Source organism: Diceros bicornis, chromosome 19, assembly GCF_020826845.1.
Source record: "Diceros bicornis minor isolate mBicDic1 chromosome 19, mDicBic1.mat.cur, whole genome shotgun sequence".
Lineage (NCBI taxonomy): Eukaryota > Metazoa > Chordata > Mammalia > Perissodactyla > Rhinocerotidae > Diceros > Diceros bicornis.
Genome location: NC_080758.1, coordinates 19169071 through 19195043, shown reverse-complemented (window position 1 = coordinate 19195043; position 25973 = coordinate 19169071). Strand labels below are relative to the sequence as shown.

The 25973-nt window shown below is 41.9% G+C and overlaps 1 protein-coding gene across 1 annotated transcript in view; it reads right to left on the bottom strand.

Annotated features, from left to right (window-relative positions):
- CHD6 (chromodomain helicase DNA binding protein 6) overlaps window positions 1–25973 on the bottom strand; it is a 199391-nt gene that overhangs the window by 25185 nt on the left and 148233 nt on the right. The window contains exons 24-29 of the mRNA XM_058562676.1: window positions 25090–25179; window positions 22755–22858; window positions 17058–17187; window positions 15310–15370; window positions 1001–1061; window positions 47–263 (exon numbers count right to left, since the gene is read on the bottom strand). Coding sequence (XP_058418659.1) covers window positions 47–263; window positions 1001–1061; window positions 15310–15370; window positions 17058–17187; window positions 22755–22858; window positions 25090–25179 — 663 coding nt within the window. The remainder of the gene's footprint in view (window positions 1–46; window positions 264–1000; window positions 1062–15309; window positions 15371–17057; window positions 17188–22754; window positions 22859–25089; window positions 25180–25973) is intronic.

Here is a 25973-nt window from a genome sequence, read left to right as displayed (position 1 = left end):
TACCCAGTAGGCAGCTCAGCATGCCCTTTAGGCCACTGGCTTTTACCTCTTTTGGGCTTCCTTGTTGATGAGATCCATTTCTGAGGTTCTCCTGAACATCTCCTCCTGGATCCAGTATCCTTGGTTGCCTGGCCCCAGAATTTCAGGTCGGCAGAGCTCCTTGCGGTTGCAGCGCTGGTAAACAGTGACCAGACGTCTGAGACGAGCCGTGAGAGCAGATGAAACTGGCCAGGGCGATTTGTCTGGGTCGGAGCCATCCTGGGCTTCAAACATCAGTGAGGATATTAGTATTTACAAACAGAACTAAAACAAAAGTGACTGTTTTTTTTGGTGGTGGTTGTTCTGTTTTGTTTAAACAAAAACAAAGCTGACCCAATAACTTAATCAAAGTAGCTACTGTTGAACAATTAGCTCAGGAGCTAGGCATAGCTGGAAGGGCTACAATTTTGCTTTAGCAACAGCTTTAGGTTGTAGTTGGCTCTGTTATCTCTCAAATACAACTGTGCCTATCTCTGGCGGCAGAACTGATTCGAAGACCTTGCTCTAAGGCATTGGAACAAGCTCTCTCTGTGGCCTTCTCCTTACAGAACTATGGGCTTTTGTGTAGTTGGGCCTTCCAAATGCCAAAGCCTCCATTAACTTGGAATTCAGAAAAACAAACAAACACGAAACAAACCAAACCAAACACCTCTAACTTTTCTCCAAAAACAAAAACAAAAAAATCAATGAAACCATGGTTCTTTTCTCTCTCTCAGACTCCATCCTGACTTCAGATATTATCATTCATTTCACTTTTGAATTTCAATGCAGGGTGGAGGAAGCTTGCCAGAGCCACGTTAAAGCTCCATGTGTGACTCCAGGAGAGTTTGATGAAGGTTAACTTACTTGGCTTTTTAAAAGAGTCTCCTTAAAAACCAGCATTTTTTATTACACATGAACTCCAGGGTAACTATAAACTGGGACCTTACATTTCTTTGCCTTCAGAAGGACACAGTCTCACCTGCCCGGCTGTCATCTTTCTTTTCACCAAAAATGCCATCACCTCCATCACAGGAGCTCTCCTGGGGATAAAGGAAGCCATCCCATTAGCAAAACTGCAGTTCATAAGAAACCAACTCAGAGGGCCCCTATACAGAAGGAGTATACATGCACTACAGATATCTCCTGCCCATGAACATCTCGAAGACCAAGATAGTCCCTGATAAATAAAACTTACTTATGCACAGTCTTAAAAGAGCCAGAAAGCAGTTTATTTAAAATAAGCATTTTTTCCTGGAACCGTGTGGAATGATTCTGCCTGTAGAGAATTAGCTTAAAGAATGATGAACTGGCATGGTCTCCCTGGCAATTACATTTTACATGCACTATTTTAGCTGTGAATTTAAATATTTGCTTTAACATCGTCACTTGCAATTTAATACTGTCACTTCACAAAGGTTTTGTCTGCATTTTTGTGGTTTTTTTTGCTGTGAAAAAATATCACGCTCATTTTCATTATGGTTTGTTTACTTTACAGCAACAGACGCTATTTTCCTAAAACATGACTGCTCTAGACATGAGACCTGATGGCGCAAAACCCCAGGAATTTAAAATTAAAATCACAATCTGAGCCTCCAGAATGTGGAGTACTATCACAGGCACAGAGCTTATCCAAGTTGGAGTATTTGTCAAGCTGGCTCTAATAGATTCCTTTAGAAACCCTTTCTTGGTCTCAGGAATGGAACTTTAAAAAGCTCCTTATATATAAGGCATGTGGCAGCACTTTGGCAGTAGAAGAGATAGTGCTATTTTCCAACTGGAATCCATTTTTTTTTTTTTCTGAGGAAGATTAGCCCTGAGCTAACATCTGCGCCAATCTTCCTCCATGTTGTATGTGGTTTGCTGCCACAGCATGGCTGATGAGTGGTGTAGGTCTGTGCTTGGGATCTGAATCGCGAACCTGGGCCGCTGAAACGGAGTGTGCTGAAGTCAACCACTAGGCCACAGGGCTAGCCCCCTGGACTCCATTTTTAACAGGAAAACTCATTGTTTTTTTGACTAGCGTCTGCTGACCTGAATGATGGGAGAGAATAACCCCAGAATCCAAGACTTTGGCCATGTTAGAGCACAGGGTCAGAGGAGAATAAGGATCAGCAAACTGCAGCCTGCAGACTGTTTCTGTGTGGCCCACAAGGTAAGAACGGTTTCTACATTTTTAGAGGGTTAAATAAAAGAAGAATAAGAATATGTGACAGTGACTCTATGTGGCCCTGAGGCCTAAGATATTTAGTCTCTGGTCCTTTACAGAAAACGCTTGCTGCCTCCTGGACTAGGACACACGGCGCAGGCGACCAGTAACCTAGGTACAGTACGAATGGACAGACACCTGTGACTGGCAGTAGTTAAAATTCAAAACACTTTCTTGGGCCTCTAATACCATGAAAGGACCTGAAAGAGAAAACTCTGAGAAGGTAAAGAGGAGCAGGAATGCATATTCTGAACACAGTTTTTTCTTACTAGAATAGTGATAATAGCTACTATGTGTTACTTAAGCACTGTACAAAACTCTCTACATGGCTTATCTCATTTAGTTATCACAACTGCCTCACCAGGTAGAAACTATTATTATCCTCCTTTTACAGATGAAGAAAACAAGCCCTAGAAAGGTTCTGTAACATGCCCAAAGTCACACAGCTAGCAAGTGGCAGAGCAGGGTTTCAAACACAGCAGTCTGCTGACAGCCTGTACTTTCAACCACTAAGCTATCTAAACAGGAACAAAAAGGGAGCCCAGGTTGAAAATGTGTTTCAGAGAGTAAAGCATATTCAGAATTGGAGAACATGTGCTTCATCCCTTTCTTGGCCAAAATTGTTTCCTGCCTTCTAATGTCAGTGCAGAGTGGAAACCGGAGGCTGATATACTGGGGCATTTTGAAGTGGCACTTAAATATACCATTTCATCCTCTCCCACTACTTAGTTAAAAAATAAACAAAAAACAACCAACCATGTCTTATATCCTTTCCTGTCAGAGAGAACATTTTTGAGTATCCTCACAGAATCCGTAAAGATCCTCTGAATGCTGAAATTTATAATTACAGACACTTTCAGAATGAGTAATATTCTATAGCCTATAAAATACGGATTCAGGCCCCAGAACCACCATGCTCTTTACTATGATATACAGGTTGCTTACCATACCCCAAATCCATAGGGGTAGCTCCCAGCTTGGTGTGAGGTAGACACACACGATACATAGGTTTTCCTTCCAGTCCATCTAACAGTTTCTGTTGGTGCAGTTAGTAAACACAAACAATCTTAGGCAAACTCTCCAGTAAGGAAAGAGTGTGGGATCAGCAAGTACCTTTTTCTGCATCCTGCCCTCTGCACTTCCTCTCTCTAGAGGACAGGATGGAGAAGACGTGGCTGATCAGTAGCCCAACTGAAAAAGATGCCATAATCTTAGTTAATAACTCGTTTAATGTGAAGGTGTGATGTGCTGTAGCAGGGACAGACTGGGATCACAGCAAGCCCTGCCATCAGAAGTATGCAGTTGAACACCTAGTATCTCAACTTCTGCCTACGTGAATCGATCTGAAAGAAATGCTCATCTTAGAAGAGGTATGAATCAATCATTTCAGAGTGAAGGGTCCCAGGGAGTTCTGACAACAAGAACGTCAAAACAAAGGCAATCGACTGGTTACAATTTGCAATTTCTCCATCTTGAGCACGCATGTGGTTTGGAGGCTGACAGTCTTCTGCTCTCAAGCCTTGGGCAAGAGCTTCCATCTCCCTCAAGCTCATTTCTTCATTTGCCAAACACAGGTAATATTTTATAGGGTGATTGTGGGGCACAAATTAGTTGATTATGTAAAATGTTTAACCGAATGCTGGCATAAAGCAAATGGCCAACAAATAGCTGCTAGGCCTAAGAAAATAGAAATAAACAGTCCCAACTACTAGATTATCACTCAGTATTTCCACCTTTCAACCAAGATGTGTGCTCTAAGGAAGGCTTCGTAACAGAGTAAAAGAGCAGCAATAACAACAACAAAGGTCTACTGAGACTCAGGTAAGGTAGCTGCCGATAGCGCACTGAGTATTTTACATGCATTTTTTCATTTATTCATTATAAATAAGTACATGAATGATCCATTTAGACAGGAGGAAATTGCAGAATGAGGAGGTTGATAATTCATCTAAGATTACACATAGTTATTAACTGGTGAAGACGGAATTCAAATCCAGAGGTCTGACTCCAGAGGATGAGCTCTAACCACCGCGTTGTATTGCCTCTGTCTGTGCAAGAGACACTGGGCTGAATCAAAAGCACTGTCAGTAACTAAGTGTCCACACACGTCACTTCTCCACTGGGGGAGGTGGGGCTCTGCTTCCTTATCTGAAAAAAAGGTCCAGTCTCCCTTGCTTATGGCTGCCCCTCCAGGCCTGGCTGCCTCTCCTATTTGGTCTTGGTGTGGGTAGAGGTAGTGGCAGCAGCAGCACAGACCTGGCGGGACCTGCAGACCCAGGGATTTCTTTGATGCTCTTACAAAATCCTAGGGCCAATGCAACAGGCAATGAGCTATCTTCTTACATTTAACAACGAGTGTCTCTTGAGTGCTCGAAACTGCGCTAGGGTGAGGGGCTAGAACAGTGGAAAAGGCGGAATCCTTATCCTTCTAGATCCCACAGTCTGGTGGTTATGAGAGACACATAAAAAAAACACTGGCCATGCAGTGTGATAAGTGCTCCTTAACAGAGTGGGAAAACAAGAAAGTCACCAACTCTGCCAGACCCAATTTGGGTAGGGGGAAAGACATCCAAGAGGTGACTTTTGAGCGTCATATCGAAGAATGCACAAGAGTTCACCAGGAGAAGAACATAAGAGCTCTCTATGCAGAGGTAACAGGATAGACAAAGCTGGAGTTAAAAAGATCCCGCAGTTTCATTTTGCAGAAAAATCAAGCATCCTACTACTCGTGCATAAACATCATGTAAAAAGCAGATACACATCAAACGGCATTAACATAAAATTTAAGGATTTTATTATGAAAAGATTGTGGTATTTAGAAAGAGATGTGAGCAGGGGAGATACTGCTCTTGTGTCCTCTAGCTAATATGACTTTTTTTTGCAGCTGATTAAAACTACTTGAGCTTCCTCCTCTCTAGAATGGGGATAAGAATAATGCCTAACAGAAGGGGACATGTGCTCTGTAAGCTTGGAAGTACTCTACTTTCATAAAGTATTACGATTTGAGTTCAGAGAACCCTCAAACTCTTAACTCATAAGAAAAGGGTAATTTTTCAGTTCCTAACTGAATTTTTCTTACAATGAGATTAGACCATTTTAGGCATTAAATTTCCCTGTGAGAGTTTTTCCGAGTTCACTCTGGATGTGACTTCATCCTCCACTTACAGACCTCTGTTTCAGAGAGCACCTGTAGCAACAAGTGCTGCAGAGCGAGGACAAGACATGCTGATTACAACATGGCCACACGACTGCAAGCTGTGCTCCTACTTATTACTATTTCTGTTAAAAGAGATGTCAATCACCCTATACATTAGGTTTGATAGAGAAAGATTTGGTTTACAATTTTAAGCTCCAGACCATTCCAAACACAAGTAAATTTTTAGACTAACTGCTTTAGAAGGTCTCTGTAGGTTCACTGATTCCAGCTGCATCTGAAATCTGTAACTGTTTACCAATCACAAGTTCTATTGGTATTAAAAAAGAGAAAAGGTGGGGGAAGGGAGTAGACCAGATCGTCTCCAATGTCCCTTCTAACTCTAACCTTCTGTGATTCTCTGACCACCACATTTCACGAGGACAACAGCTACAGTGTTCTCTGGAAGGCACTAGAATAGTAAGGAGTCTGGAGACGATAGAATATGAAAAAAGGCAGAGGAACTAGGGATATTTCACCTGAAAAGAGACTGAGAGAGATTAAGGTGGCTAGCTGGCCTCAAGAATTTAAAATCAGAGAGGAAAGAAAGAACAGTGTTGCTGTTTGCAGAACCAGAAGAAAACTAGATAGAATCCATGGCACCAACTGGGTGCCAGATTTCTGGGTCAGTATAAGGAAGTATCACCCAACAATAAAATGGCTTCCTTGGAAAGCAGCACATTCCTCCTCTTTTTCCTATGGACTCCTGGAAATACCTAAATCTACCTGGAATGACCCCCTGACAGTGATGTTGTAGAGAGGATGGAACACTCAGAGACCTCTCAGACATATGTTAGGGCTCTTTGCAATGCTAAGATTCTGCCAATCTATTGACGGGTCCCCTTTCTATGCCCAGCTGTGTTTAATTCAGAGGAATTACCCCAGTTACATACGACAGACTCTTTGGGCTTCTTTAACCCTGCCTGCTGGCTGACTCGCCTGAGAACAGAACTGGGAGAAGGCAACACCCAACCAGCTGTGTCTTTAGTACAGGAGGTACAGGGCGGGAGGGAAGGAGGGGTGGGCAGCAGGCCTGGTTCAGAGGGTGGCTGTTGCTCTACAGTTGTTATTTTAGCACGTAGGCTAGAAGTCAAGTTTAATCTGTTTATAATTTGTCCATCTCAAAGTCTGGGAGAAGCCACACCCCATTCCATCTGCTTTTGATTATACTCTATAGCCCAGGTTTTAGGGATTTGAAGAGTAAAATACATAATACAGGCATTAATTTCGTAAATGAATAAAAAAGTAGTTCCTGAGGAGTTTAACTCTACTATAAGGAAACATATGGTATTTTACCAATTCTGCCACAAGCCCTTCAGTGCCCAGATCTCTCCAAGATCGAAGACTATCAGTTAAGCCTGTAAACTTTATTGTGAACAGCTTTCAGAGCCGGGCCTCGCCTGCAGCTGGTCTGGTGGCTGCCTCTTCACAGAGGCTGCTGATGGGAGGAAGGGGCATGTATGTACAGCTGAAATACTTTCTACTTTTTTGACTATGAAAAGAATACTTGATTGGAAAAAAGAATACCAGAATAATAGAGAATATCTAGTCTGAACTTTATCATCTAGTAGTTGTGAGAATTTGGCAACGTCCTTTAACTTCGTGGGTCTAAATTTCCTCAGCTCTCAAAAGAGGGCAGTAATGTCTGAAAGTGCTTACTTCACACGGCTGAAGTGAAGATCAACTGACACAAATGGAAAAAGTGCGTTGGAAAGAGGAAAGTTCTATATAGGTATAAGGTATTACTGTCATGTCTTTGGTACTTGAGTTGTTTCTACGGGAAAACACACCCCAAATTCCAGACAAAAGAAGTAACCGTATAAGTTAGGGACCAGAATGGTAGAACTTGGATTTTAATTGTCAAGACCAGAACCCAACTTCCTTCAGGTCCAGAGTCTGAAGCCTCATGCTGATTTGCTTCAATCTGCTGCTTCGCAAACCTTGGGGAGATATGGAAACACATCATCGAAAAACAATTACCTCCTAGTTTGGGAAAGTGATGTCATTGTTACTGTTATAGGAATCAGAGCTGATGGAAGCCAAAGTAAATACCATATATTTCTGCAAACTAGAACCAAAAGAAAAGAACTGATAATTTTTGGGTGGTGAGCAGGAGAAGAGAGGAGATTATCCTGGCAACGGAGTCAGTGGGGGACAATGCTCCAGTAACCTCTGGCGTCCAGAATACATGAAATTCTAACAGATTCATTTGTCCACTCCTCAAAGCCAGAGAAAATGTGGTCAAATGGTGCTGGGGCCCTGGTAAGGTTTCAATCTGCTTATGCAAAGTCCCAGAAACTCATTTAGAAAATGCAATGCAGACTTCTGCTTCTGGGAAGATGCACATTTCCCTATTCCTCACTCTAAGTACAACTAAAACCCCTGGACATTTATATATAAAACAAACATAAGAAAACTCTGAAAGGTGAAGAGAAGAAGGCAGACAAACTAGGGACGTTGGGACCCAAGGAATGACGCAGTGGTGAGTTCCTGGGTTTTCTTTTTTGCCTTAAATATCCTAGATTTGGAGGTAAGGAAGCTGGCTACCTGGAAATGCCAAAGGATGAGGACAAGAAAAGCCCCAACAAAAGCCTGCTCTCTCTAGCAAACGACCAGGAAAAGGGCAGGTTAGGAATACACAAAATGTTAAGACAATACTGGCTATACTCGAGCCCAACAACACAGAAAAAACTGTGGCTCACCATATCCATGCCAGCGAAGGCCGAGCGGGGAATCTAGACCTCCACCTTTGCCTGGCTGTAACAGGGCACCTCATTCCCCTGCTAGGGTGCAGTCAAAAAGTAGGGAGCTAGGACTTTCATTCCTGATAGGTAGTACAGGCATACCCTGTTTTATTGCACTTCACTTCATCACACTTTGCAGACACTGTGTTTTTAACAAATTGAAAGTTTATGGCAACCCCATGTTGAGCAAGTCTACTGGCACCATTTTTTAATTAAAGTATTTTTTTGTTTTTTTTGGTGAGGAAGACCAGGCCTGAGCTAACATCTGATGCCAATCCTCCTCTTTTTTGCTGAGGAAGACTGGCCCTGGGCTAACATCTGTGCCCATCTTCCTCTAATTTATATAGGACGCCGCCACAGCATGGCTTAACAAGTGGTGCGTCGGTGCGCACCCAGGATCCGAACCAGTGAAGCCCGGGCCGCTGCAGCAGAGCACGCGCACCCAACAGCTTGCGCCACCAGGCCAGCCCCTAAGGTATTTTTTAATTAACATATGTATATAGTTTTTAAAAGACATAATACTATTGAACACTTAATAGACTACTGTATAGTGTAAATATAACTTTTATATACATTGGGAAACCAAAAATTTCATGTGACTAGCTTTATTGTGATATTTGCTTTACTGCGGTGGTCTGGAACCAAACCCATAATACAGGGTATAGGTCCCTACCCGCACCTATAGTGTCAGCAAAGACCACGTGGAGAGCTGAATTTCCATTCCTGCCCAATAGTAACGAGAGACGTCCCCCTCCAGTGTCATTGGCGGCTGACTGAGAACAGGTACTTCTGTCTCCACCTGGTAGTAACAAGGTGGCACACCTCATGCCTCTCATTCTCCTACAAGAGAGGTGTCAGAGGAAGTCAGCTAAAATAGAAGTTTTAAATAAGACCCTGAGTCTCACATTATAATACCCAAAATGTCCGGGTTTCAACAAAAATCACTTATTATAACAAGAATCAGGAAGATCTCAAGCTGAATGAAAAAAGACAATCAATAGATGCTAACACTGAAATGATAGAGATCTTAGAATTATCTGACATAAGAATTTAAAGCAGTCATCAATGAGTAATTCTAAGCACGCCTGCCACAAATGAAAAAACAAAGTCTCAGCAAAGAAACAAATATACAAAGAAGAACCAAAGGGAAACTTTAGATTTGAAAAATACAATAAGCAGAAAAACCCTCAATGGACAGGCTCAACAGAAGAATGGAGGAGAAAGAGAAAAGAATCAGTGAACTCAAAGACAGAAAAATAGAAAGTGCCCAATGTGAACAAGAAAGAACTAGATTAAAAGAAAAATTAAATAGAACCTCAGGGACCTGTGGGACTCTAACAAAAGATCTAACATTCATATTATCAGAGTCCCAGAAGGGGAGGAGAAAAGGCTCGAAGAAATAATGGCTGAAAACTTCCCAAATTTGGGAAAAGACATAACCTACAGATTCAAGAAGCTGAGCAAACCCCAAACAGGATGAACTCAAAGAAATCCACACAAAAAATATCACAGTTAAACTTCTGAAAACTAAAGACAAAGAAAAAAATCTTGAAAGCAGCAAGAGAGAAAAGACACCTCACCTACAGGGGAAAAACAACTTGAACGACAGGGGATTTCTCATTAGAAACCATGGAGGCCAGAAGGAAGTGGCACAACACTTTTCAAGAGCTAAAAGAAAAGAACTGTCAACCCAGAATCCTATGTGCAGTGAAATATCCTTCAGGAATGAAGGGGATATTAAGACATTCTCAGATGAAGAAAAACTAAGAGAACTGTCACCAGCAGACCTACCCTAAAAGAATGGCTAAAGGAATGTCTCTAATCAGAAAGAAGAAACCTTGGTACACCAGGAAGAAAGAACACAGAAAACAAAAATACAGTAGATTTTCCTCCTCCTCTTAAATTTTCTAAATTACATTTGACAGTCGCACCAAAATTATAACATTGTCTGATATGGTTTACATGTACGTAGAAGAAATATTCAAGACAATTATATTATAAATGGTGGAACGTAAAGAGATGAAACTAGAAGTAAGGTTCCTATATTTCACTTGAACCGGTAAAATGATGATACCAGTGGACGGTGATACATTATGTATATATAATGAAATGTGTAGAATAACCACTAAAAACCTATTAAAAAAACCCCAATACAGATAAATCAAAAAGGAATCATAAAAAATGTTCAAGTAACACAGAGGAAGGCAGGAAGAAGGAAATAGAGAATCAAAAAACAGAGAAAATAAAATATCAGACTTAAGCCTTAATGTATCAATAATTACATTAAATGTAAATGGTTGACTATACCAACTAGAATACAGAGACTGGCAGAGTGCATTAAAAAATACAGTCCAACTATATGCTGTCTATAGAAAACTCACTTCAAATATAATGATAAAGGCAGGCTGAAGTGAAAGGATGGAAAAAGTTATATCATGCAAACATTAACCAAAGGAAACCAGGAGTAGCTATATTAATATCAGATAAAGTACACTTCAGAGCAAAGAAAACTATCAGAGACAGAGCTGCAAAATATGTGAAGCAAAAACTGACAGAACTGAAAGGAGAAATAGACAAATTCATAATCACAGTTAGAGACTTCAATACTCCTCTCTCAACAAATGATGAAACAACTAGATAGAAAATCAGCAAGGATACAGAAGAAATCAACAACACTACCAACCAACAGGATCTAGCTGATATTTATGCAACGCTCCACCCAAGGACAACACAATACACATTTTTTTCAAGTGTCCATGGAACACATACCAAGATAGATCATATCCTGGGCCATAAAACAAACCTTAACTAATTTAAAACAACTGAAATAATACAGAGTGTGTTCTCTGAATACAATAGAATCAAACTAGAAATCAAAAAGAATGGGAAAATCCCAAACATTTGGAAACTAAATAATACATGTCTAATAATCCATGGGTCAAAGAGGAAGTCTCAATGAAAAATCTTTAAAAATACATTAAACTGAATGAAAATGAAAATACAACATAGCAAAATTTGTGGGACATAGCTAAAGCAATGCTGAGACGGAAATTTATAGCACTGAATGTATACATTAAACAAACTGGAAACTCTCAAATTAGTAATATAATCTCTCACCCCAAAAATCTAGAAAAAGAGGAGGAAAATAAAACCAAAACAAGCAGAAGGAAAGGAATAATAAAGAGGAGAAATCAATGAAATTTAAAACAGAAAAACAGGGGCCGGCCTGGTGGTGTAGTGGTTAAGTTTGCGCACTCTGCTTTGGTGGCTTGGGGTTCGCGGGTTCAGATCCCAGGCGTGGACCTATACACTGCTTGTCAAGCCATGCTGTGGCAGCGTCCCATATGCAAAAAATAGAGGAAGACTGGTAACAGACGTTAGCTCAGGGCCAATCTTCCACACACACACACACACAAACACAAAAAAAGAGAAAATCAGTGAAACAGAGCTGATTCTTTAAAAAGATAAAAGCAGACAAATTTCTAGCAACACAAATAAAAAGAGAGAAGACACTGATTACCAATATCAGGAATGAAACAGGGAATAGCACAAGTTCTGCAGAAATCAAAAGGATAATAAAAGAATACTATCAACAACTCAACACACATACATTTGACAACTTAGACAAAATAGACCAATTCCTTAAAAACACAAACTACCACAACTTACCCAATATAAAATAGATAACTGGATTCAAAATTTAAAAACTCCCCCCAAAAGGAATCTCCAGGCCCAGATGGCTTCACTGGAGAATTCTACTAAACATTTAAAGAATACCAATTCTAGATAATCTCTATCACAAAATAGGGGAGGAGGAAACATCCAATGCATTTTACGAAGTTAACGTTACCCCGCTATCAGAACCAGACAAAGACAGTACTGAAAGACAACTACAGACCAATATCCCTCATGAATACTGATGCAAAAAACCTTAACAAAATATCAGCAAATAGAATTCAATAATAAAAATTATAAGCCATGACCAAGTGGAGTTTATTCCAATTTATTCAGGCATGCAAGGCTGTTTCAATATTTGAAAATCAACCAATGTAATCTACCACATTAATAGGCTAATTACAAAAATCACACAACTATATTAATTGGTGCAAAAATACATCTGACAAAATTCAACATCCATTCATGATAAAAATTCTCAGAAAACTAGGAATATAGGAGAATGTCTTCATCTTTGATAAAGAACAGCTACAAAAAATCTAGAGCTAACATTATACTTAACAATGAAAGACTGAATGTCTTCCTCCTAATATCAGGAATAAGGCAAGGATGTCTGCTCTCACCACTCTTATTCAACACTGTGCTGGATTTTGAGCAGCGCAATAAGGCAAAAAAAGGAAATACAAGGCACATAGACTAGAAAGGAAGAAATAAAACTATCCCTATTTGCAGACGACATGATTGTTGATGTAGACAATCTCAAAAGACCTAAAAAAAACCCTTCTAGAACTGACACTTGAGTTCAGCAAGGTTGCAGGATACAAGATAAACATAAATATAACATCATTTATGATCACTCCAAAGAAAATGTAATACTTAGATGTAAATCTACAAACACGCACTAGACTTGTTTGCTGAAACACTACCAAACAGTGATGAAAGAAATCAAAGATCGAAATAAATGGAGAGGTATACAGTAAGCTTTTTTTTTTTAATAATTTTATTTATTTACTTTTTTTCCCCCAAAGCCCCAGTAGACAGCCGCATGTTATAGCTGCACATCCTTCTAGCTGCTGCATGTGGGATGCGGCCTCAGCATGGCCAGAGAAGCAGTGCGCTGGTGCGTGCCCGGGATCCGAACCCGGGCCGCCAGCAGCGGAGTGCACGCACTTAACTGCTAAGCCACGGGGCCGGCCCCTACGGTAAGCTTTAATATAGTAAAAAATCAATATAGTAAAGATGTCAATTTTCCCCAAAGTGATATATGGGTTCAATGCAATTCCAATGAAAATCCCAGCAAGAATTTTTGTAGATATAGATAAAATTATTTTAAAATTTATATGGAAATGCAAAGAAAAAAGAAAAGCTAAAACAATTTTAAAAACTCTCAAAAAGAAGTGAGAGGAATCAGTCTAACCATTTTTAAGACTTATGATATAGCTACAGTAATCAATACTCTGTGCTATTGGAAATAGATCCATACAAATATGCTCAACTGACTCCCCCCCCCCCCCAAAGCCCCAGTAGATAGTTGTATGTCATAGTTGCACATCCTTCTAGTTGCTGTATGTGGGATGAGGCCTCAGCATGGCCGGAGAAGCGGCATGTTGGTGCGCGCCTGGGATCCGAACCCGGGCCGCCAGTAGCGGAGCGTGCGCACTTAACCACTAAGCCACAGGGCCGGCCCTCAACTGACTTTTTTTTTTTTTTTTTTTTTTTGTGAGGAGATCAGCCCTGAGCTAACATCCGCCAATCCTCCTCTTTTTTTTTTTTTTTTGCTGAGGAAGACGGCCCTGGGCTAACATCGGTGCCCATCTTCCTCCACTTTATATGGGACGCCGCCACAGCATGGCTTACCAAGCAGTGCGTCGGTGCGCGCCCAGGATCCGAACCAGCGAACCCCGGGCCGCCACAGCGGAGCACGCGCACTTAACCGCTTGCGCCACCGGGCCGGCCCCTCAACTGACTTTTTGACAAAGGTGCAAAAGCAAGTCAATGGAGGAAAGATAGCTTTTTATAACATATTGTTCTAGAGTAATTGGATATTAACAGGTAAAAAAATGAATTCTCTTTATATAAAAAAACTTAAAATGGATCACAGATTTAAATGTAAAATTATAAAACTTTTAGAAAAAAACATAGAAGAAAATCTTTGGGATCTACAGGTAGGCAGAGTTCTTAGACTTGACACCAAAAGCATGATCCATAAAAGGAAAAACTGATAAGTTGGACTTCATCCAAATTAAAACTTTTATTCTGAGAAAGACAACGTGAATAGAATAAAAAGACAAACCACAGGGTGGGAGAAAATATTTGCAAACCACATATCTGACGAAAAACTAGTATCTGGAATATATAAAGAACTCTCAAATATCCATAGTAAACAAAGAAACAATGCAATTAGAAAATGGGCAAAGGACAAGAAGAAACATTTCACTGAAGAGGCAGACATGTAGCAATTAAACACCATTAGTCATTAGGGAAATGCAAATTAACACTACAAGATATCACTACACACCTATCAAAATGGCTCAATTAAAAAGTAGTGACAACACCAAAAGCTAGTGAGGATGAGGAGAAAGTGGATCACTTATACACCGCTGGTGGGAATGTAAAATGGTACAGCCATTCTGGAAAACAGCTTGACAGTTTCTTAAAAAAGCTAAACATGTAACTACTGTATGACCCAGCAATTATACTCCTGGACATTTATCCCAGAGAAATGGAAATGTATGTTCTCACAAAATCTGTATGCTAATGTTTACAAAGATACTCATAATAGTCAGAAATTGGAAGCAACCGAGATGTCCTTTAATAGATGAATGATAAAACAAACTGTGGTACATCTACACCATGGACTACTACTCCGCAATAAAAAGGAATGAATTATTGTTACAGACAACCACCTGGATCAGTCTACAGGGAATCACGTAGAGTGACAAAAGCCAATCCCCAAAGGTTACATATGGTATGATTTCATTAATATAAGATTCTTAAAATGACAAAATTATACAAACGGAGAATAGGGTAGTGGTTGCCCGTTATTAAAAACGAGGTGAAGGCAGGTGGGAAGTGGATGTGGCTATAAAAGGGCAACATGACGGATCTTTGTGGTCATGGAAATGTCCTGTATCTTGACTCATCAATGTCAGCATTCTGGTTGTGATACTGTGCTACAGTTTTGCAAGAGGTTCCCATGGTGGGAAACTGGATAAAAGGTACATGGGATCACTCTGTATTATATCTTACAATTGCATCTAAAATACACAATTATCTCAAAATCAAAAGTTTCATTAGAATAAAAGTGCAATGCAGTCTTTATGTTGACAATTTTTATGGTAAAATGTTGGGGAAAATGCAATGCAACTGCAGCAATGCAATCAAGTTCCCCAAGACCACTACCAAGATGTGGATTTCTCTCTTGATATTCAAGATCGTGTGGATTACCAATACAGCACCATTTGACTCACCATTTGTTTCTGGAGGCCATCTAATTTGTCTTCAGTATTGTCTTCTTTATCCAAGTTGCCTCTAAATAAAATTTAAAAAAAAGAAAAGCATCACACACCACCTAGGAGCTATTTTGCAACCAGGATGATTACAAGAAAACCCCCTAAATCGCTGACCAAAAGGAATATTAGTAGATCCCTTTCCCCACAAAGTCTCAAAATCTTCCTTTTTCCAGGGTCCTAACTTCTATGGGCAAGGACCTCCACTCAGCTGAGATTTCAGCAGGAGACTCATGATCTACTCAGGCAAGTTCAGAGGCCGGCTATTCAGCAATAATACTATCATAAAAAAGGTAATTACTGTCCATCACGAGTTATCTGAATGTGTGGCTTTGATAAAAGAACAGACTCTAGAGACTGAAGGCTGTGCAAACCAAGTGAGTCCTGATGTGCCAACACCCAGATCAGAGCAGGATGAATCTGCACACAGAATCATTTACATGTGGCAGCAGTCACTTCCTCGAAAGGGAGCTCTGCCGCAACTGCTAGGAAGGAAGGACATTTCGCCCTCTACCATCAGATACTTGCCTCTAGGTGAGCTGCCTAATGTCTTCTCTCTTACGAGCTTAACTATTGCTGATGCCTATCCATTTTTCACGTCTCCCTTTAAAATTGATTTTGCAGTATTCCTGTCTCAAACATTCTTGTCTTTGCTGCTCAGCTCCTGGAGGCAGGAGAACCTCCTACCTTCACTGCTTAACCACAGAAAGAGCAGGCACCCCAAAAAATATAAGCTGCAGGCCACATTCAGGTACTCCACCCAGGCAGTGTTTGCCTTGACCCAGTGAATCTAACGTTAGCATCACCAGTCACTTGGGCATTTGTTAACATCTCTCTGAACGAATCTTTATTATCTGCCCATAGGAAACACCTTTGGGGAGGAGAATGTTATGGTAGCTAAAGGGTTCATCAGGGGTTAAGGACAGATGGAAAATGTGTTTCACTCTTCTCTTGGCTTTAGCTGATGGTTAGGGGCTCCTGGCAGTGCCATGCCCTCATGTCCAGGACTAGCCACAGCCCTAGGCAATGCAAAGCAGCCATGTCAAAAGCTTACCAAATACAAGCTAAGAGATACGTACTGTGTTTTCCAAATATATATATATTTTGGAGAACCATAGCTCTTGGCTGTTTATTTAGCTTTCCTATGAATTTACATATTTGGGGGTTATGCCAACAGTAAATAAAACTCGGCCACAGGGGATACCTCCTTACTTTTTGCACACAACCCATGGACAAGACCTAAATGCCATGTTCATCAAACAGTGGCTCCTAAATCCATCCACCTTAAGCATGGACCATGCAATCCTTAAATAATGCTGGAATTTCAGGGTCAAGAAGCCTGTACTTGCTGTGTCTCTTCTTAGCTTTCCGCCAGGTATGAGAGGTCTGAATTCTTCCTTGAGAATCCTCTGACCAGACAGGAAATGAGTCTGGTTAAGGAACAGGGCAGGATGGTGGGCAGCTTGGGGAACTCGTGAAGGACAGGAACTGGTATTTGGTTCCAAGTGCTTAGAAGTCAAAGACAAGGCCTGAGGCATAGCAAGATAAAACCAAAGCAGCAATTCTGGAAGGCAATTCCAGCACTGCAAGGTTTAAGGGAGATGCCAGACTGCGAGGAAGAGACTATGAGAGCGCTAGGTACATGTGGAAGGGGTCAGAGATTTGTCACATGACATGTCACATCACAGCTGGTCTATGCAGCTTCTCACCTTTCGGGAACGTCTGAGGTCCCATCCATAACACCCTGTTCTGCAGAAAGGGACTTCTCATCTGGCATCCCGACTTTCTCCAGGAAGCAAAGTGCTGGGTCTGCTCGCATGGCATTGTACCTCTCATACCCTGATCAGGAGTAATGAGAAACATAAGAAGTCATGTCAGAACAAAATCTGCCCTGGGCCCTACACAGTCATTTTATTTCCCTTATTAAGTAAAAAACAAAACAAAACAAACAAAAAATACTTATTTAACATTAATCGGATTGCGTAAGATTTCTTATCAAGGGAAGATCCTTGAACTAAACTAGACACATCTAAGAAGCGCTTAACCAAAAATGAAAGATGTAAATATTGTAAATGTAAATATTCTGTGTCTGTGAAGAGACAAAAGATACAGATACAATTCTCACTTGTTTGCTTCTTTTGGACAGCAAAAGGAATCAGGCAAGTTGGTTTTGCAACTTTGTCCCCTCACCCCCCAACTCTGAACACCTTGTTATCTCCTGAATGGGCCTTGTTTTCCTATAGTCCAATTTTATCTCATGTGTTAGAAAGGGAAGCTGCGCAAGGTGATGGATGCAAGGGATGAAATTTAAAGAGGACTATTGTGATTGTTATTTGGATTAAAATGGATCTGTTGCCTCTGTATTCACAAATTTAGTATGGAATTCTAATCCACTGGCCAGGCCTTTGGAATTGCCCCTCACCACACCAGAAGAGAGATGTCAAAAGGGAGGCAAAGTAATGAAAGAATATCACTTTTAATTTGATAAAGTCCATGCATGAGAATGTTATTATTTTATTTAATCTAATGTAATCTTTTAATGAGACAGGATTTAGCCAAGTAAAAGATCCAAATCTATTGTTATATCAAATTATCTTGGGGGAAACCCATTTCCATGTTGCTCCTAGGAAACAAAGTCAATTTCTAGCTCTGTAGTATATACAAAGAGACACCATCACAGGTGATGGAAGACGGTGTACCTAAAATGAGAACCAGCTTCGCTACTAACAACAAACCTGACTTTGTTGGGTATTCCATTTCTATTTTCCCTTTTGTTCTACTGTTACTGTTGATGCAGTTCTATCCTTCACCCTACAGGCAGCACCTGGTACTTGTTCTCTGAGGAGCTGCGGGTACTTTATCTTTTAATCCAAAGTGACTCTCCTGCCATCTCAGTGACAGTGCTGACCACATGAGGCATACGGCAAGAGAAACTGTGGTGCCTTCTGTTCTTCTTTATTCACTTATTTCTTAGGGAAATTATTTGATTACTGTCTCTCTCATGAGACTATGGGCTCCTTAGGAACAGAACCTGCTCATCATTATATATTCAGTACCCAGCACAGGGCCTGACACCATACACACTTGACAAAAAATTGACTGGATGAGTCAGTTTTGCCAACTCTTTTCCAATAATTACTGTAGGAAGAACCGTTCTCACCCTCTCCCCATGTTCTACTTCAGCTCACATGAGAACAGAAATGTTCTTGATGCTCTGTCTCGATGAAATCACCTGCTCCTCTCCATAAAAATAGGGGTGCTTTATCTGATAAATGAGATGGTGAAAGCATCTTCCACTGACCCTTTACTATTAGGGAGGTTACCTGTCCATTATTGTCCTGACTTCATGCATTCTGTGCTTGACAGGGCATGAACCAGGCCAGGTTCCTCCAGGTGCCTACTAACTGGGTAAGTTTCAACTCTGCAGACTTTCTCTTGTCATGTGTGGGTCTGAAGTCTACAGAGATTCTGCATTTTTATTTCTCAATCAGCAATGAAGCTGGAGGCGAGGAAGAGTGACTGATTCGGTTCCCCAGAAAACCCCTAACAACTGTCCCGAAAAGAGAGAAGTAGGAGCTGTAATAGCAATACAAAGAAATAAGTAGTAAAATGACAGGCCTTTGAGGGAGCATAGGCTGCTTGCCCCTTCACTTAGTTTAAAAGCTCCTAAGAATATGAACAGAAATACTAAACTCCATATCTTTTTTTTTTTTTTTTTGTGAGGAAGACCAGCCCTGAGCTAACATTCGATGCCAATCCTCCTCTTTTTGCTGAGGAAGATTGGTCCTGGGCCAACATCCATGCCCATCTTCCTCTGCTTTATATGGGACACTGCCACAGCATGGTTTGACAAGCAGTGTGTCGGTGGGCGCCCAGGATCCGAACCTGCGAACCCTGGGCTGCCGAAGCGGAGAGTGCACGCTTAACCGCTGCATCATCAGGCCAGCCCCTGAACTCCCTATCTTGATGAAAATTTCATAAATCCAGGCTGCCCTAGAAGGGTGGTAGTCACTTAACGCAAATGAGAGCTGTCAAGGGCATCATTCAGAATAGGTTTGCTACAGGGCCCTTCTGGCTGCAAGCAACCAAAGATTCAGCCAATTCTTCCATGGGGGTCAGCTTGGAGATGGAACCATGGCTATGTTCTTCTGATCTAAGCAGGGTTGTAGCAGGCTATGTCTAGGGTGGACTAAAAGAGCCATAAAACCTCAGACAATGAACAGCTGTGTGTTTCTTAACAAAGAAAATGCTTGCAGCACTATAGCTCACACTTATGCCTCCAAGGCATGGAGGCAAGGCAGAGAGGACTTCCTGATAGATTTCTGAAAAAGTGAACACCAGACAGCTTGTTCTTCTGGAAATGTCACATCTCCACTAGCTGCTGGGTATCTGGGAGTTTGATTGTCACCTGGAAAGACATGTTGTGTGGGCTTGGTGATACTATGGCGAGGGCTAAGTTATACAGGGGTGGTCAGGTGTGTTACCCAGATAAGGACACGTCTAAGCCTATGCTCATGGAATGTCCCAAGGGCAGCACCCAGCCAGGAGTAGGATCTGATGTGAACTCTGGAAGACTCCAAGGAGGATGGGCCCATGAGGCCAACCACAGGCATCTGTCCAATGTAGTCTAGGTTGATTCAACGTTACCATCCAACTAAATGGGTCTAGTCCTATCTAAGAGTGAGCCAGTCTGCACGTGTGGCTTAGGACCAGTCCCCTAGCTCTGGGTATAGAGGTTGGGTTTTCCCCATCTTTACAGTGTGTCTGCTAAAATCATCATATACCAAAATGAGGCGCTTCAGGCATTGCACATATCGCCTTCCTAGCACCTGCCTCTCAGCCCTGACTTGGAATACCGAGTTCACCTCAACTGGCAATCTGGGAGAATTTAAATGGAATGGGTGATGTGTCATCTTAAGTTCTCACAAGTGTGCTCAGGAAACACTTAGGAATAATTAACTTACACTCCCCAAAACTGCTTCACAGAGATTACGAGTTTTAGATTTGGAAATGACCTTAGACATCATCTGGCTGATCCTCTGTTTCTGATATGAGACTAAGAAAGATCAATTGATTAATCTCATTCCCCTAAACCTTGATCAGAGATTATGAAACTAGTAGGTATTGTGTCAATATTTACTTGCCTTTCCTCGGAGAGAAAAGGTCTTGAGCCTCCTTAGAGTCCTGTCCTCTTTTACATATTCTAGGACTACACTGTTAGCCATATCTTCCAGTAAATTATACTTATCATCACTGTGTAATGACCCTCTTTATCCCAAATTATGCTTTTCTCCTTGAAGTCTTTTTGTATGATATTGATTTTGCCATACCAGGTTTTGTTTTTTTGTTGGTGGTGGCTGTTAATATTTGCCCGGCATACCTTCTTTTACCCCTTAGATGTCAATCTGATTCTATCTTCCATCTCATCATCTGTTTCATGTCTCCATTTCTTCATCTCTCAGGAGTATGTTCTTCCAGTTTTGCTTCCCTGGGCCAGTCAGAGAGCCTTTACTTGCCGTCCTTTCCTCCACTTCTGTGTGGGTATTAAAAACCCAGTCCCTCTGGTCTGCTGTCATATCAGCCCCTGAGCTTTCAGCTCTGGCATTAAGCGACCTCTCATTTGGCGATTTTGCTTTATTTCTTTCAAGTTCAGCGAGGTAGTTTAATACTTGTCATAATTCACCTAGGCTTTCTGTATGTCTGTGGTGTGTGTGTTGGGCTGGGGGACGGAGAGGAAGTATGTTTAAGTTCTATCTGTCATACTGCTGGGACTTTAGGTTGTGTCCTCTGCTCACATCACATGGTCTCCATCAGGGATTCAGCAATGTGCCCTAAAACCACCACTGAAATGAGATACAGGGTCAATAGACTTTCCCGCACACACCAAATTTGGATGCTCTGGAATTTGGATGCCTTCAGCAGCTTGTCTTCTTCAGGGTTCTTTCCAAAATTAGATTAAACCAAGTTTCAGTTACACCATGGTTCCTTGTACTTAACAAAGACATCACATGCTGCTTCTTCCCACTTCAGAGCTGAGTTCTAGCCCTGCACTGTCCAACAGAGGAGCCATATGTGGCTAGTTAAATTTGAATTAAATAAATTACATAAAGTTTAAAATACAGTTGCTCAGTTGTACTAGTTATGTTTCAGGTGCTCAACAACCACACGTGGCTAGTGGCTTCCATAGCGGACAGTACAGAAACAGGACATTTCCATCATCACATCTGTTGGACAGCGCTGCTCTAACCTAACCCCAGTGGTTTGACAAAGAGCTCCCAGCAGCACTGGACCTCCCAAAGCCTGCATTTGTAACACCAGAATCCAAGTTTTGAGAGGATTCCTCATTAAAATATGCACAGGCATGGCTGTTAAGTAAATGTAACTGGTTAGCCTGCAAATGTTGAAGAAATGTACTCATAAGGCATGTGTTAGAAAGTTAACCTTCCAAAGGCAGAGCAACAAGCGGCAGTGGAGCAGCATCAAGCCTTTATTAAGTACCAAGCACTGTTCTAGGCAGTCTACGTATATTGTCCCATGTAATCTTGAAACAACCCTCCAGGTAGGTTGTTTTGATAGTATTCTCATTGTACAGGCGAGGAAATAGGTCAGAGAAGTTTATGACTTGCCCAAGGTCAGGTATTTAGTAAGTGGCAGAGCTGACAGCGAAAACCAGGTACATCTAACTCTTCCTACTTTAAACTCTACTCTCCAGTTTAAAATGTCAGTGAATTCAACTGGCAGGAAGGCATGTATCAGGCACATGACAGTGACTATCATCTGGGACTTTCATCCGTTCTTTTAACTACTATCTGAAAGCAAGGGCAGGAACAGGGCCAGAAGTGAAGAAAGGGGGCACTTCTTTCAGGTTTTCCAAGCTACTCAAAAAACTTCTCTCAGTTCCCTTTACTCTTGGTTACCACATTTAAAGAAGAGGATGTCCATGCCATCTTCTATTCTTAAATTTTTATACCAATAGAGCAAAAGATACACACTAGGAATATACAGATTACGTAAAATAACCTTAGGCTTCTGCATACATATGAAATGCTGAAACCTGACACTTTCCCTGTGTATTTATTCCTTCACTCAAGAAACACTGGTACCTACTATGTGCCAGGCGCTAGGGCAGGTGCTGGGACTGTAAGAGTGATTGAGAGTGAGTAGTCCCAGGCCCGACAGCGTGGACAGGCTAGCGTGAGGAAGATACACACTGAACAAGCTCTTTGCAGCCACAGTTGCCCTTTTGAAGTTCCTCTCTGATATTAACATTCACTGTATTCTCATGACTCACACATTCATCTGGTCAAAATTCTGAGAACAGAGGTGAGGCTCTACACTCTGAGAGAGACGTACAACGGGACTATGGAATTTTTCAGGAAAGGGAAAACATTCACTGAAATACACACCATGTTTGAACACGCCAATCAGAAGGGACTTATCGGCCTCAGCATCCCACCAATCCACTGGGATCTCCATGTAGTCGATGTCGGGCAGAGGCACTTCTAGCTCCCTGTGGAAGAAAGAGCACGGACTCAAAGTTCCTTCAACATAGACAGAAAACACAAGAGCTACTGGCCAAACCCTTAATAGCCACATCGCTAACTGCAAGCTTAGACACTGACGTAACAAGGATTCAGAAAGTTGTGGGGCAAGATTTCCTAACCAGGGCTTTCCATCAGTGAGCTATTTCTGCATATGTTCTTGATTTCCAGGCTCCACCTTAGGCTGACTGACACAGAATCTTGAAGCACCTCTTGGAGAAATCATCATCAGCTGGCCTGGGGTGGGGCTTTGGGATCTACACGTATAAGGTAATTCTGATGTGCATCTGCAGTTGAGAACTACAGCAAAAACCATCAATATATTGGTCATCTGAAGGTAGAACACCTCCCAAGTGGTTAAATTCATACATGATCAAATGCCAAAAAGTGCTCAAATCATCTCGGTTCCACATGCAGAGATCTCAAGCGCTGTTTGAGGATAAGCGAGTCTGCATTGGTACATGTGGGGATATGAAGAGAGCCTTTCAGAGGATAGGTGGCACCTCCCGGCAGTGGTCTGCTAATGGTCTGTTGGGTCAAAACTGATCACAAACTGCACTGCCCCTGAACATCACTCGCCCTAGGGAGCAGACATGCAGGGGTTAGCAGGCCTGTACCATCAGCCCCTCTCAGTTTCTGTCCATGTTCTGAAAGCTCACATGGACCCTTAGCTCACTATCTTCATTTGGCTGAGAACAGTCCTTACAATTTGAAGGCTTTGGATTTTGGGGGAGAACATCTACCTGGATGGCTTCTCTCTCCCACCTCCCAGCTGTCTGGGATGGTTCCTCTGCAGCATTTGAAGTTTCTTCTTCCATCAGGCTGCTACTGTGACACAGGCTTACTGCCCCTTGCCAGGTCCAGCTCCCTCTGTGGGGAGGGTGTTCCCCGGCCCCCCCCTTTCCAGGCAATGCTCCCTATCTGGCTCCACTGCTCTGTCTGCATGGTGCCATGGGCTGAATGACTTTTCTGGGATGAACTGTTATTCATTCCTTATGGCCACTTCTCCATAATAAGGCATTAAACCTGAAAAGGACAAGTGTGAGCCGAGATCGAGAAAGCAGAGGGAAAGTGGGAAGAGGCGGGGCCATGGATTCACCCTCCCTATGCTCTACTTGGCTTCCACCCATCTACATGTCTAAGAAAGCACATGATGGGGATGAGTAAGTTCAGGTAGATTATTTCTGACAGGTAACACCTGATATAAAAGGTAAGGTTAAATTCTGCTGCATTTATATGACTCACAAATTGAATCTTTTTACCACAACACTCAATCTCTCTATCCCCACTAGAAATGACTACAGTAACTACAGAAAGCATATCAAGTAATAATAGTCATTGTGATGCTCTCTCCTGATAACAAATTGCTCCTTGGGTAGGACTGTCAATGTTCTTCACCTCTCTCCTTCTTTAGTGCTCCTAGGACCACTAGAGCCATTAGCATTGCCCAACGGAAAGAAAGAGAAAGAAGAAACCACGGCCCGAGGTCATCTCAAAGCAAAGTTGAAATACCAACACTTCTGGTGTCCTCGGAGAATGACAGGTATTGTACAGGGCTGCCAACTGCAGACGTGGGGAAGGCGAAGGCTGTCTGGTGATCCCACCTACAAAGTGTGACTATCTGACAGCTGGACCAAGTGCTAGCTGGGAGCTTCGCAGCCTCATTCCCTGAAATTTTGGGGGATTCCCACAGGATTCTACAGCTTTGGAAACACTAACTTACAAAACTAAGGTGGAAAAAAATCAAACAGGGCACAAGGTATTATTAACATGATTAGCAAATAAAGGAAAACACTCAAATGCAGAAGAGTACTAAGGCCAAGACTGGGATTCTGAGTACAACTTCCAGTGTATACCTGTTGGATCAAGAGTATCAAAGTAATTAATACTCATCCTACGACGATTACTTAAGGTAGAGAAACGACTGTCTTCAAAGAAAGTTTACAACACCACTGGGAAAAAAAACTAACTAAAAACTTCACTAAAAGCTGTGTTTCTAAGAAAGTTTTCTCCTTTACCTGACTTGTAGGTGACCTGACTGCACTGCCCTTACTCTACCTGCCTGCGCTTCCATCTAGGGAATTGATCCTGGGCGGGTGGGAACATAGGCCTCTTGAAGCACAGGCAGGTTTGTCCTCTTCACCAACAGGCACTTTATAGGGATTCTTGAACATTGAGAGCTAAGGTTGACTTGTTTTACCTGGCGGGAGTGCCTTCAAATGCTTTATCAGCTGCTTCTCCCAGGATTTCAGCTTTCAGGTAGTACAGCATCCGGACTCGCAAAAGCACCCTATGAAAGGTGAACACATTGATGCAAACACGTTAGAACCCACGAGTGCCTGTGAACTGCCATCCCCAAGTTGACACTGGGAAATTCTGGGCATTCCCATGTCATCAGTGATATGAAGTAACACACGAGAAAGCATTAGAAAAACAAAACACTAGGTACTGATGGCAGATGTTATTGTGATTATCCCCATTTTACACAAGAAAAATGTATCTCATCAGTCATCTGTTACATGACCCTATGAATCATGGGGGGCAGCAGAAACAGCGTTCCTCCTGGTTCTTAAGAGTACTCACCCCTTCCATATGGCCACAATGACCTCTTAGGCAGAGCTGCCTTCCAAGAGGCTGGTTACCAGTTCACTAGTTTCCTGAAGAGTGAGTCAGGTTGAGCAGTGCTGCTTTCAAAGACTTTTCACTTGTATAGCGTTATGTGAACATCTGAAGTCTTTTTCAAAACAATAGTGCCAGAAAGTATTCATGTCTTCTCTCCTGAGGTGATCACTTCACTGTGATTGTGCATGGAACACACTCAGGCTTGTGGGAATGCACTGAACGTGATTGAGACAAGGCAATTAAGTATTTGGTGGGCAACTACTGTGTGCCCTGCAAAAGCTGGGTACTGTGACGCACATAACGAAAGTAAACAATTTAACCCTGTTCTTGAAGAGCCCACAGCAGTCTAATTGTGAAACAAGACCTACCAAGAGAGAATGAGAGCGCAGAAGATGACAGTGGGGGTCGAGGGAAGGGAAGGCTCAATGTATGCAAAACCAGGGTGAAAGTAAGGGCAGGCAC